This window comes from Sipha flava, unplaced genomic scaffold (genome assembly GCF_003268045.1).
Source record: "Sipha flava isolate LNK unplaced genomic scaffold, YSA_version1 421_pilon_pilon, whole genome shotgun sequence".
Lineage (NCBI taxonomy): Eukaryota > Metazoa > Arthropoda > Insecta > Hemiptera > Aphididae > Sipha > Sipha flava.
In genome coordinates, this window is record NW_020273148.1 from 10,903 (window position 1) to 26,138 (window position 15,236).

The 15,236-nt window shown below is 41.3% G+C and overlaps 1 protein-coding gene across 2 annotated transcripts in view; it reads left to right on the forward strand.

Moving 5' to 3' along the window:
• The first annotated feature begins 2,145 nt into the window (after positions 1–2,145).
• Positions 2,146–15,236, forward strand: part of LOC112689061 (paired box protein Pax-6-like) — a 48,910-nt gene continuing 35,819 nt past the window's right edge. Inside the window, exons 1-3 of one of the 2 annotated variants that reach the window (XM_025562560.1) lie at positions 2,146–2,669; positions 7,695–7,749; positions 11,114–11,237. In XM_025562560.1, the coding sequence (XP_025418345.1) occupies positions 7,708–7,749; positions 11,114–11,237 (166 nt within the window). In that variant the 5' untranslated portion in view covers positions 2,146–2,669; positions 7,695–7,707. The remainder of the gene's footprint in view (positions 2,670–7,694; positions 7,750–11,113; positions 11,238–15,236) is intronic. The other variant, XM_025562561.1, reaches the window with a different exon arrangement.

Sequence of the window (15,236 nt, forward strand, 5' to 3'; positions counted from 1 at the left end):
TCATTATATTTTAACTGAATACGTTTTACACAAACTGTAATGGGGTTTAAAAAAAAAAAAAAATGATAAAACGTGAATATTGTTTAAACGTCGACGGTCTCCACGATAAAACCGTTTTATGTTACGGAATAGACGGGAAAAAAGTTTATTTGTTCACGGAACACGAAGTACACCTGTATATCATTGTACGATTTCATATTGTTCGCGTAAATAAACAATACTCGACGCAATGAAGACCGGGCGAAGTAGGTACTCTTGCCAAGTTCGAAAAACTTTTTAACGATAATTGCACGTTCTTTTGTTCGTAAGCGATGGGTTTCCAAGAACCGTGTACATTCGCGTCGCATCGCACAATAATATTGCACGAGATATTGCCTCGTGAACTCGCATTATTATATATTTATGCGTTATTGTGTGTACGCCGTACCGCACTCGACTTCCGAAGAATGTGCTGGCAGCACCGGATCCGAGGGCGGGTAGCCGATCCGGGGGTTCGTGTCCCGGACGCTGATCAAGGAGGGGCGCGAGTTTCGAACTTTCAACGAGTGTTTTTCATTACGCGTTTAGTATTTTAAAAAAAATAAAAATATGGAATCTTTTGCGAAAAATATATCGATAAAAATGAATTAATTTTAGATTGTTTTACTCGGCACGTAATCCGATCGGAAAAAAAATTACTAAACGCCCGTTACGGTGGCATACTTCTTACTCGTCCGTAATCTAACTCATAAAATCAACGATCGATCACGAAACAAAGAAGATTAAACTCCGTCAATCATATCCGTTTAGCGCGGAATCGCTAAATCCATGAACTGTGAACGTATTTTAAACGAATTCGAATTTCAAGAGTGTGTTCGATTTCAAGTGTATTGGTCGAATTTGTTTGTAGTACATGCACTATTGAGAGGTAAACTTAAGCTCAAACTTATAATCGATTTTTCGTTGAAAATAAACGTTTCCATAATGCACGAATGTATGTGAATGTATTTAAGCGTGATTGTGTGAAAGTTGAATCCGACTTGTTACGTGTTACGCGTTAAAATCGCCCACGACAATCCTCCATACGTCAATTCGTCTGAGGTGAACTGTTTATCGGTAACTTTTAGGGGCACTGATGTATTACCTAACCGGTAAAACGGTTTGAAGATCCGGCACCTGTAGGCTACGGTTCGCAGCGCTTCGTGGGTCGAATATTCTTCACCCTCGTTGCACCCGTGTGCCCGCGTTATACTACTCGGTCGTAAAACGCCCGGGCCGAGGCACACGCGTACCTACACTACCATCGTGAAACGAAGCGAAAGCGTACGGCGCGGGACAATCGGAGCGGTCGACACGGGGCGCGGACTAGCAACACCGGCATTTTACGATCCCTGCGAACGAAACGTGGTCTGACGAGTACCGATCACCACGACCGCGGTAACATTGCTCGATTGGACTGTATTGGATAAGTATAAAATCGTCCGAGCGCGCATCGGATCGGTACGGTCGGCAACCCCGGCAACAGCACCGCTGGGAACGTCGTGTACGTGTACGGGTATATCAGGTAAACACCATTTAATGGCAATTAAATGTAACTAACGAATTTTTTCTGGAAGGACGAGGAATAATGTTTTCGTGTACCGATCAAAAATCACGAGCCTTTTTTAACCCTTATATGTCGGAGACGGAATCGCGTTTTCGCGTCGGAATAGAACGTCCTCTCGTACAACGCTGCGATTCCGTCGTATAATCGGCGGCGTTCCGTCAGCTCCAGACGTGATGTACACGATAATTATTTTCGAAAGTCGTACTCACGTAATTTTGACGGGTTCGATAACGCGTATTTTTCCGATTCGAGCGTTACCGAGATATCGTAATAACAGAACCGTAATAATACAACCGCCGCGAGAGCGCGGACGACCGCGGTGCGCCGCCGCCGCCGGAGCGGCTGCAGGGTCGCAGCAGGGTCGGTTCGCCCCGCAGCGCGCGTACGTACGCGGCACCGCACGACAACCGCATCCCTACCACCACCGCGAAGGGACACCGGGTACCGGACGCCGCCGCGGAGGGGCGCGCGAGTTGGGCCCCGCCCACCGCGGGCCGGCGGGGTGGAGTCTGCGTGGGGCGCGCGCGACGTCCGCCCGAGTCGCGCGCGCCGCACCGCCGCCGAGACGCCACCGCGGACGAGACGGACGCAGTCGTGTGTACCGAACCGAACGGGTCGCTGACGCACGTCCGACATACCCACACCGACTAACCTAACCGACTTTGACGCGAATCGGTTGATCGGTCTCCGCGAGAGCAGACTTCTGCGAGACGCGCACACGGTCGTCGTCAGAGGTGCTCGTTTTTTTTTTTTTTTCTCGTTGCGCCTCCTTTGCCCGTTCGATATTTGTTTCTCGTTTCCAACCCTTATTCGCCAGTCCCGATCCGATATCTCGGCACGCGCGTTGACGCCCGAGAGAACGGCTAACCGCTCGTGCCCAGGCGTTTCCGCGCGAAACGTCGTCGCCCGCGTACGGGTGCGTGTGCCGTGCGCGCCCGCGCCGTGACATGCCGTGATCTGCTGCTGCTGCTGCTGCTGCTGCTGAACACGTTCCACGGCCGCAAACAACCGTCGCGGTAACCGACCGGCAACCGAGGCGACTACCGGAACGCGCGCTCCGAAGGCGCTTTACGGATCTCAATCGGTAAGTGTTTTTTTCCGTGTTTTTTTCACCCTCTCCGTTTTTCTCGTACACGTACCGTTGCTGCTTCCGACGGAATCGCTCTTCTTTCGGTCCGAACGACTTTTACGCCAACCTCACTTTTACCGTCTCATCCCGCCGCACGTGGACCATACAAACGTTCCGATTCGCGGTGTTCACTCTTGAAAATGGTTTGCCGCGAACGTGCAATTGCGTCGTTTCAATTTTTTCCACATACCATGTCGAACCCGATATTACGCGGAAATATTTCTGATTTACTGCGGAAAATTCCATTACGACCACAACTCAGATATTGGTACAGAAATTCAAATTATTTCTCTACACAATTTCGAGATAAAATATTACGATAAAAAAATGCCCGTTGTCGCAAAGTTTAATTTCGTGCTGTCATAAATGTTTAACATTCGCACGAACATTATGTAACCGGCTTCGGTTAGTTACATATTTTCAACATAATAGTTCTCGACGCGTATTTTCCGTTGAACAAAGTTAAACGATGAAAACATTAAGGTATTGAAAATATCCGCGTTAAATTTAATAACCAAAAGACTGTTAAAAAAAAAAAAGAAAAAAAAAAAACATTCAGATACATTTCTTTCACCAAATACCCTCTGGTGTTGATAATGCTCATCGTTCGCTACACACTTATAAAAATAATTCCTTATCGCTATCCGACAGACAAATCAATCATTATTAAATAATAATTATTACAATATTAACACAACGATGAAAATAAACCTACACCGTATCAATCTAATTAGGTAGCAGTACATATGTTATGCGTGTCATACTCGTGAACACATATGTAATAATATCACAGGTGATTATCTCGATCAGTCTAGACACAATGTCTGCAAACTTAGGCCAATTGCGCATTGGCCGTACCTACATTACATCGTATACTGATTTTATAGTTCACAGTTTAATGTTAAATCAATGTTAGTTTATTATATTTTTATTATTAATTGTTCGCACTCCAATGATGTAGGCAAAATTAATTCAAACTCTATGCACACACAATAAAACGTTTGATTAGGTACCAACACATAATATTGTTATCGAAATATGTTTGCAATAACTGTTGGGATAGCGTTGTGTTCAACCTTCTATTTGTAGTTCAAATTGTTAATAATCGTTTTACGTGTAGGTAAAACCATTTAAACGTCTGCGGATTCGATATGAAGTCGCAACAATGTATATATTCATTGCTTATAATTATAATACGCGTGTAAAAGTAAAGTGTAAGAGGTAAAATTTTTCTAATCAATATCTGCAGTATTTATAATATAGTACAAATAATTATTTTAAATCGTAAATAAAGTTATGTTAAAAAGTTTCACTGACGTGGTTGATTATGCAGTATATTCAGACGATACGTAATTGAAATATCTGATTTTCCTTAACCGCGATTATAACCTATAACATAAATTACTAAAAATATTATAAAAAATTCCATTTACAAATCAAATTGTAATTTTATTCCGTAAAATAATTGCATTTGCATATTTTGAAATGTTAAATCAATTGTTGAACGATAAACATGTTATTAAACTATATGTGTTCGATTCCAATTGAATAAAATTGGTTCGTTCATTATATAATATTCGATACAAGTATAAGTAGGAAATATTACAAAATAATGATAATTTTTTACAAAACTGACCTTCTTAATCGTGTTAGATAATAATTTTAAAATATTTAAATAATATTCGATCAAATTATTATGACCCAGCCATATAATTTGTTATATTTTATTCGTCAGTCGATGGTAAAGTTTATTAAATTTAATTTAAAAGTGCATTAGTGCGTTTTCAATTTTCGACTGATTAATCTGCAATATCTTAAAAAAATTATAATTTTCAATCATATAAAAATCGTGTTCAAATTACAAAAAAAAATTATTTTACATGAGTTGCACATTATTACAGTATTGATATTGAAAACCAATAGGTTTGGACTGGTTGTTACTCGCCATTGAATATATATATATATGTTTCAACATGGAATTAATAATATTACAAATACATTTCCATAGTAAAAATGCAGGAAACTAAAAAAAAATAATAAACATAAACATAAATAGAATTATAAGCTCGTGTAATAATTTATAGACGTGTAGCATAAATTAATAACGTTTAATACACACACACAGTGTTATAAATCAATAATGACCGTACGAAAATGTATTAATTATTCATTGAGCTATTAAAGTATTCGACAGATATATTTTATCCGTGTACGACGTATACTTACTCTAAAATAAATCATGCTTTATTCTTCGTGTGTTTATTCGTCTAAACGTATTGAGATTCAATTTAGAACTCTTGTTCATAAACTCGACGGGAATAATGAGTATAAAAAATACCATAGGCACATTATAAACATATCACGACGGTTTTTGGTCAAAATACGTAATGCAAGGTAAATTGTCGTTTTTTCACCGGTCAGTCGTACGAAATCCGTTTTTATTTTACCGTGCTAGTCGGACGTTGTTGCCGGGCAGTGGCGCGTTCAATATCCGCCCTTCCCCTTACAAAAAAATATATATATATATGTATGTATGTATGTATAAATAAATTCAAAGTTAAACAATAAAAAAATTAATTTTATGAAACAAATCATAAATCAGTTTTGTTTTGCGATATTGTCATAGATAATTTTATAGTAATACATATCCTAACGTTAACCTAATCTTTTTTATTCAAAGTGAATATTTCCTTCTTAAAATATATATATAAAAAGCGGAATCAACACTTATATGCACAACGATAACAACAATACACGGTTTTTTTATTAGATTAAATGTATTATAAAATAAACACGAACACCATCAATAATAAAAGAATATATTGCAGCTCCAAATATTTGCCCTTTCATCCCCCCCCCCTTAAATGCGCCGCTGTTGCCGGGTGCGAATCCCGGCGCACGTACGGAACGCAGTAATCGTATCGCGCAAACGCGACGATGGTCGCCGGCGTACGTGATGCTCGTATAAAGTTTACCCGCGTCGTGTTCGCGCGAACGGACGTCGCACGATTTATCGATTCGCCGTCGGACTTCAAAGGGCACACCCGGGGGGTGCGATTTTCCATCGTCGTCCGATCGCCATCCGTCGGTTCAACCAACGGCCACCGCACGTCGCCAATACGGTTACACAATGTTTACACAATGTACGCGCGTACGTATTTAATAGGTATTGTATACACCGGCTCCGCTTGTTTGATCAGCGGATCCAATCGCGCCCCGCGGGTGGGGTACGCGCGCGCACGGGGAGGCTATTAAAACCTAATCGCGTGCATGCGATACACGGACGAACCCTAACCCGACGATTCCGTTGTTGTCGTTCGATTTCGCGCGGTAAATAATACCCGTACGGTGTACTACGCATGCGACGTGCGGTACAGTCAACGGTCTTTATATTCGTTTTCCATTTTTTTTTTTTTTTTTTGTCTCCGTCGCTCCTCCCTCGTCTCGCGTCCGGCGTGTACAAATACGCGATAGATACATTTAACCGAATTACCGCGCGACAATCGTACACCGGGGGTACGTTTTTCCGTTCATATTATTATTATTATGTCGACGCTGCAGGGGGACACACGATGCGCGCATTGTACGCGTTCGTGCCGTGTGTGTGTGTGTGCGCGCACATAATAATATTACGCGACGACGACGGCGATGGTATTATTTGTGCGTGGCGCATAAAAGAACCGTTTTTTTTTTTTTTTCCACTAGCGGTTTTCTGAATTAGAAAACCATCCGACACACCATCTGCCCCCGTGCTGCTGCTGCTGCTGCAGGGTCCCATTGTCGGGGCTCTCTTGGTAGGTAAATACTGCGGGGACCATCATGGCCACGCTATGTACACACACACGCGCGTACGTACGCGAGGACAATGCACGACGGTAATAATAAAAAAAAATATATATATATATATATATACGCGTAAGAAGACGAACAATAAAAAAAAAAAAAGACCGCGCGAGGGTACGAGGAAAAATATGTATTATGTATGTACATGGAATATTAGCTCGTGGTGCTTGACAAAAAAAATATTAAAAAAAGAAAAAGCTGCGACGAGAGGGGACCGCAACAATACGTGCCCAAGGGGGACGGGGCATCCCGGCTATAGGGGCGGGGCCGCGTTGAATATAATTACGAGTACGAGCGTAATGTCATCGCCCGCGATTCGATTCCGTCGAATTAAATTGTTGGAAATTCGATTATTGTTCGTCCGCGCCTATCCTACGCCCGATTACGCGTGGGCATAACCTGTTAACCGACCGTAGGTGACGACGTATCGACGCGACACCGAATGTTACGTTGTCGTCGCTCGGGTGCGCGTATAGAAAATAGTTCGTACGATTGATGGGCGACGAAACGATTATCAAAACGTAAATCGAGCAAAGATATTTTCGACCGTAGAAACGGTTGATAAAATATAGTCAAATGCGTTACAACTGTAAACGTGTGTGTTTCAAACACTCATATTTACAGTTACAATAAGTCATAAGTTCAAATCGTATTTTCGAAGAAGGCTACGACGAATAAAATTATTAACGAATAACAAATAACGACGTAAAATTGAATTTAGTCGCCTTTACCGGTCTTGCATCTTTTACACGGATAACAACGTCGACTGTTGGGTGTGGGTAAACAATTGTCCGACTACATATTTTCTCACCGTTTTTAGGGCAGGAGGTTGAACTCCTAATCCCTCTTTTGCATGTGCACCTGGGTATAACTATTATTATTATAATAACGAAATAATGGTGTCTATTCCCAATGTATCGGCCATAACACGTTTTTTTATATTCGTTTTTCTATCGCGATAAAAAACGATAATCGTTTCGTCGAACGAAATAGACGAATAAAATAGACGCTTCATCGCAATAGAACAATTAACATATCCTTAACCTCATAAGCGGCAAATTCCATTTGTTCACCGAAAATTCATTGTGTATTCTCGATTAACTCACGTGCAAACGTTATTTGTTATTTTTGTTGAAGCCGAAACCGGAAAATGCCAGAAAAACATTTCACTCAACTGGAGACCGCGCCAAAAGTAATATTTTCATATAAATATAGTATCTTAAATACATTTAACGATTTTGACTGAACGTAATAGGACATTAATTTATTCGCTGCTACTGCGACGCGCATTACGTTATGCGTACGTAAGTACGCATAGAGCTATTATGGCACTTAACGTGGCAATAACGCACAAAGCGCTCACGATTTATGGATCCGTGGGGACCGACAGAGATATCGCGGTTTTTTATTTTCCAAACCCGGGCAAGAAACTATAACGAACAAAACGTTGTCTCAGCGCTACGATCACCTTATCCAGACGGTGCACAAACGCTGCGGTTCGCCATAAATTGTACAAACGCGATACACCGCGAATCTGCATGACGTACGTATGCCGCGGACACATTCATTTTTTCGTTTACTAGACGCAGGCACGTTCCGCGCACTGCGAACCGATAGTTTTCCGAGACCGTTTCGATGACGAACAAACGAATTATACGTGGTATAACGAACGTTATACCACGAACAAACGATTACGGAACACCAAATAATACGTACACTACGCACGCGCTAAACTGGTAAATAAAGGCCGCGGACTTTTGGAAGTGCATCCGCATGCGCACCCTTTCTCTCGTCCGGCCCTTGTACACATGTACATATTGTGTATTACGAGCGGTGACGTGTGCGGGTAGAATTCGAACCGCGGCCGCAAATCGTTATTCACAGCGAAGTCGCGTGTCGGTTGCAATCAAAACACGATTCAAAACCGCGGTTGCGGGTAATTAGTGTAAATCGCGTACGAAAATAAAATAACCCGCAGTTCAAAGGGATTGTCGCACGCGCGTTTCCTTTGCGTGTTCTCGTTTTTTTTTTTTTTTTTTAATCCTGCGGACGGGGAAAATGAAATGAAAAAAATACACCCCCTTAACGAATACATTATTGCGGCGTGCAATTATATTTTTTCTTTTTTTCCCGTCGTTTCGTACAAACCCCCGCAGCCACTGCCGCCGCGAGTCGATCCGAAAATGCGCCGGCGGTTCGAGTGTACATGTACATGTGTGCATCGAATCCCGGTCATGTAAGTCGCGTTTTCTTTTGAAGTCGCTAATGAGAGTTTGTCCGCCACCGTCGCAGTCACAAAATATGTACGCATGCGGAACATTCTTACAGGTTCGTGGTGCATGTACAGGAATGACGGGGGCGAGTAGAAGTGAAAATGGTGACCGATCAAAAAAGTTTTATTTTTTATACATATTTTTTGTTCGTCGTCGTCTACACAAACAGCTATACGACGTCTAAACGATCTCCGTAGGTTTTCGCGCACTAACTACCCCGTAGCCGCGTGTACGGACCGAGTCAAGTGCCCACTTGCTTTGGTCGTGTCCTATAATCGTACTTAAATATGTGTACGCGTTTGTAACGTCGGTATACGCACGCACTCGTTTTGACGCCGCTTTGTGTTGAGGGTACACACCGTTGTACACGTTCAAAGACGAATGGTCTCCGCGCGGCAGCCGTTCCCGATTTCAAAAAAAATATTTAAAAGAAACACACACACTCCAGTATTGAACGTACGTGCGCGCAGCAGCAATTTATTAAATTAATCGAGAAAAGGAATACAATAATAATGACCTGCGCGCGTTTCGTAGTTTGAAAAGTACATTCGAGGATCGGTTCACGTTTTGTGTGCGCACAAGACGTTATAATGTAAAATACGAAAAACACCATATAAAAAGAGAAGCATATTATTATTTTTTTTTCCGTCTTCCGCTGCGCGGGAAACAAGTATAATGCTGCGTTGGTACAGGTTAACTCGGCGGGTATAATATTTAATAAGAAGGCGAAAAATGACCAACCCGATTTCTGATTATTCCGAAACCATAACACACACGAACAATTTTCGTAGTTTTAACCCTGGGCCCGTGCGTGCGTAAACCTTATTATCCGTAGTAAAACGTTATTATAAATATTGACGTCTGCTCTATCTCTATACATCCCGAGCGTATTATAAAAATACGGACCCGTACTGACCGTAAAAAAAAAAAACCTAAATAAATCAAATTCTTTAAATTTCACCCCCTCCCCTCCCCTGTTTAACCTTTCAGCGGCTCGTAGACACGTTTATTTTGTTCATCGATTTAGTTTCGACGTGTGCAAATCCGCCCGTCCGCACAATACGCCGCCGCAGCTATCGACCGCAGCCGAGACCCGGCGCGTTGTGCAGAGGGTCGAACGCATATCGAATAAACGTTTCGCCATTATTCGTTTCTCCGAATCTCGTGGCGCACCGTACAGGAATACGTTTCACAGGGTGGCGCTAACTTCTAGATCCGTCTGTTTATACGTACATATGTACGTTTTTCGTACACCTTTCGTTGTCAACACAACAATCGACGTGCCCCTAAAGAACAATGCACGTGGAGCAGTGCGGTCGTCCTGCGCACATCGCGCAGCTGACGCGATTGTTCCGGTACAGGTTAGTTCGCGTCCGAAGTAGCTATCCGTTTCCGAAGCGCGACCGGTAAAGTCTTAGTGTCACCAGAGGTGGAACTAGGAATTTTTACGCCCGGAGAAACTGTTAAAACTACACCCTATTTTAGACCAATAAACAAATACTCTTCTCGAGAATTTTTTTCTAATAATTAATATACAATGATACCTATTGAGTCTTAACCCAATAACAGTATTTAACAAAGTTAAAAATGTCAAATTAGTTTTTAATAATTACAAAGATTATACCTTCTAAAATTTCATGTCCGGGAACAAATCCCAACCTTCCACCCCTACACAAACGTTTTATACGATTTTTCAAGAAAGATCATATTTATTGTCTACGGATTTTACACGAGATCATTTTTTGATAATACTATGACGGAAACAAAAATCGCAGTCTAGTCGCTATGGAAAATGGTAAAATATTAAAAATTTTTAATCGACGAATGAATATGGATCATGGATCCCCTTAATCCAAAAGAATTTGCAGCCTGGGGCGACTTTACCCCCTCACCTCCCCCTAAATACGTCCCCGGTGCTGGTGCTGTTGGTTGGTGGGGATCCTTTGGACGAAGTGCGTGCGTGCATCGAGAAGCGCCCGCACTTCGAACCAACGTTTTAGCGAACCCTTCGCCGTTTCACCGGACGTGCGATTTAAATCTTCCGCCGCGTAATCTTTTGGTATTTTAATGGGGGCACCACCCGAGAGGATGCGTACATGAGTCACTCCGGAGGGTGAGAACAGAATGTACATGCCGGGGCGCGATTAGGTACGCTGCTGCGTGTAAAACCTATTTATTTATTATTATTTTTTTTCGTACATGTTTAGCATACCCCCAAGTACGTGTAACTGTTTTTCGTTTTAATTTCTACATAACCATAATGATTGTTGTTTGTTTTCACAGGTGTTGGGACTTTACGGAGGAGGGACGTGGGGGTCCGTCAAGACGTTGCTTGGAGCTGGGGTGGGGGGGCTCGGGCCTTTCCCTTGCAGAGAAAACGAACCGTTCTGGAAGATGCCGCACAAAGGTAAGATACTGAACATAACGTGTACAATATACGTATTATAGTATTTTTAACATCAGTAGCTATAATTAAAAGCTATATTTAAAATATTGAGTCCACCAATGCAAATTACATTTAAGAAAGATAATAATATTCAGACACTGAATTGGATTAGTATACAGACTAAGTTATAGAATACGGCGTGGTAGATGAACGTTTTCAAGTCAGAAGACTCGAAAACGGAACTTAAACTTTGATGTCATCATTACCACGTCGAAGAGGAGTGACGATTTTACAATTTCCTTTTATTCCGATTTCACAAAATGTGTTGTTAAAACCAAACGCTATGGAATAATGTCTAATAAAGTTCGAAAAATTTTATTTCATCGAAATCGCGAGAAAAAAATCGGAAATGTATTATTTTTGGTGCTGTAAACCTAGAGGGCTACGTTTGCTATTTGACATTTAATTATAAAAACATACGTAAAATATATTTCCAATTTGAATTATTATTATTCGTTGCCAAGAGAAAATTAATATTATACGGACACTACATGTAGCGAACATACATTATTATAATCATTTCTCGTTTTTATACCGAAATACTTTTTATTTATATATATTTTTTTTTGTTTTTTATTATTCATATCAATACTATTGCCAACTATTCCGGTTGAGTTTGTCTCGCCGGCACGTCGTCACTGACGGCGGCGCGGTGCACGAAAATAAAAATCGTCTAACAGATCTTCGCGGCATGATTAATGGACATCAAGCCTTTCAGAACGATTTTCGATCATAGTATTTTTACAAAATCTTTAAATCGTTGTCGCTGCTGTTGTTGTTGTTGTATTTTTTTCTTTTTATCCGTCAACCATTATCGTCGTTCTTTTATTTGTTATTATTATTATTTTTTTTTTTCCGTATACATTTATACCACAGAGAGATCGATTCTATACGGAGTGACGCTTTTAATGACGAGATTTGATAAGGTAGGGGGAAAAAAAATAGTAATACATGGAAACCAGTTTTAATCAGTTGACATGTGACACTGAGTAGGTATACACGAAAGGGACCGGAGCCGTGTGCGGTTGTATAATATTATGAGATATTTGTCGGGGCTCATTTAGGTATCGTGTTTCAACATTTTTTTTTTTTCCTTACCGTACCCGCCTCGTATAGGTATAGGTATTATTTATGTTCCACACACGCACATGACTACATGTTAAGCGTATGTGTCTGTGTAAAATTACGGGGAGGGGGGGGGGATAAAAAAAAAATTGAATTATAAAACGAAAATATCTTAATAACCTTCTCCGCGTTCGTATAATATATGATGTACACGTAGACGCGGTACAGCAATGCGTCTTCGTCTGCGCGCGTCTACATCTCTGTCTAAGCGCGTTCGAACATGCCGCCGCGTCCCGCAGTCCGGTTTGCCTACAACGGAACACGCCCGCCGTCGCCGCCACCGCGCAGCTATTTCGAATAAATTCACGACCGCCGCATCAAGATCAAAACCTATCCCTTGTCGTGCGACGAACGCGGTACATACCTTTGGGTGTTTTTTTTTTTTTTTTTTTTCGAGAGCGCGCGACGACTGATCGCGATGATATTCCCTCGACCCGACTCGAAAACCAACCGATTACGTTTCACAACGTACGGGGTCGTGCTTTACCGTGCACCCGGTACAATACTACGGTTGATGTCCGTGCGAGCCATAGCGAACAAGACCCGTTTTGAGGACATGGAAGTACTGCCGCGGACACGTTTAATCGTACCGAAATGTTCTCAACGCGACGGAAAAATCCGCTCGGTTTTACGTCGCGTGCACGACTTCCGTGACGACGACCGTATTTCGGACGAACCGTGCGTTTTTATTTCAAACTTACAAGTCGTCGTTGTACAACGGGTGCACGTCTTTCAAACACGAAAACCTGTTACATTTGTATTGGACTAGTCAATCATCGAACGTTTATGATTGTTTTCCTCCGTATGAAACCGTTACCTAAAGTTTATTTTCGTTCCCGTATACATTTCAACGACAGTGGTGCACACGAACGAAAAGCATTTTATTCAAAAACGTACGGTTGACGAAAAAATACCCTTTGCCCGGAAATTCTATTTGAACGTGCTACGCCATTGTACAGCGACCCAAACCTTTTTCGTTTTCCGTGGACACGCATATGGTAGCTATTTCTAACGAGATCGGTAAATACCCATAAAACTGTCAACCGTTCGTTTTGTTTTCTCTCGGCAGAAATAGTGAATTTAAAACCTATTTACCATTGTGAGAGTGACATATATAGATCGGTGTACGCACTTAGACCGTAAGGACCCCCGAGTCAGCGAGATATTAATGACTTTTTAATGGTCTACTAACCCGGCGGTACTTAAGGCCACCGAACAGAGTCCTATTCACTACAAATGTTCACAATACTATATAATAACACTGCACGTATATAAATATGTGTTCGAAGTTTTTCCCAATCGATCGCGAGAATAATCCGGTCCCCCTTCTGCCCGCAGGATCGGCCAGACAGGTGTGTGTGGCGCGCGTAGGCGTATAATATAATATAATAATAATAGGCTTTCCGAGGGGTTTGCCGATTTTTCTATCTCCGATTATCGCACCTGCAGAACAATGACGGCGGGACTGCCGAGTTTTTTGACGGCGCTCGTGTTGTTTGTGTACACGCATAGTCTTTCTATCCCGACGAAACCGTATCGGGACTCGCGTGCTTTTTTTTTTTTTACCACCGCTCGAAGGGTTGACGAAATAACATGGGGTTCTTATACCGTAGACGGACGGGGGTGTAATTCATTTGTATCAACCGTTCAACGTATCGAAGTCGATAGTTCTCGCACCTGAACATCGACCGCCGTGGTTTAAAGCCTACGGTCTTACATCGATGCTTATAGTATAAGCTTAGTCGTATAAGCGTTTCGATACATTATACGCACGTGAACAATACTCACGGACGAAACTGAGACTAGGGCCAACTAGGCCATGGTCATGTTTAATGACGCACCTGAAAAATTACACAAACTTAAGCTGTTATAAATTTTACTGGAATTTTAACTTACCGTCAGTAGGGCATTGGTATATTGATAAGGTTAATTGTTAATTGTTCAGTGTCGCAACCATTGGCGTTGTAACAACGATATTTTAATCCCAAAACTTAGTTATATTTTTAAAAAAAATCACAATAACTTTGAGCGATAAGAATTTACAATATATGTTGTTGTTTTCATTCACCAATATGTGAAGATGCGTAGGGGCTAACCACTGTGTCGTTAACTTTTTGGGCTGATTATAGAACGAGTGATACGAGTGGGTTGATTGAAAGTTTATAGCAAGTCGGAGTCTACACGTTTCAGATACTCATTAGTTTTTCGTCGTCTAAAATGTGTAGAACAATTTCGATAGGTTTTAGAACACTGTATCTGAAAGAAAACAACCAACCGATAGCTTCCGGACGGTTTTTCGTTAGTAGGACTTTGCGATAACATATTTTAACAAAGACGTATTCTCTGATGGTCTACGACGTCTACGGCTGGTTTTTTTTTTTTTATCGTTCTGTTATTCAGACACCAAGAAACTTCAAAAGTGTTACTGTCTATAAGAGAAAAATTAATTAAAAATAAACACAACCTAGGTGTGGTCCCTGCTTTAAACAGCTCTATAGAACATGGAACTAACGAGTAATCGATCGTTATATATTATGAAAAACTAACCACGAAACCGATCGGAACACGTCTGGGAAAAAATGAAATTCTATCTTGCCGTGTATTGTTAATCAATAGAAGCTCGACTTTATCTTAAGAATACAAGATGGATCGTCGATCTGATTATGAAACTAGTCCTGTATCATATATTACAACTGTTGGGCATTTTTAGCATTACGCGTATAAATATTAATTATTATTTCGTTTTCGATTTATGTTCAACATTTATAACAATATTAACGATAATCAATTGCATTGTTGAAACACTGATTTCGGGTAATAATGTACACAGCTACG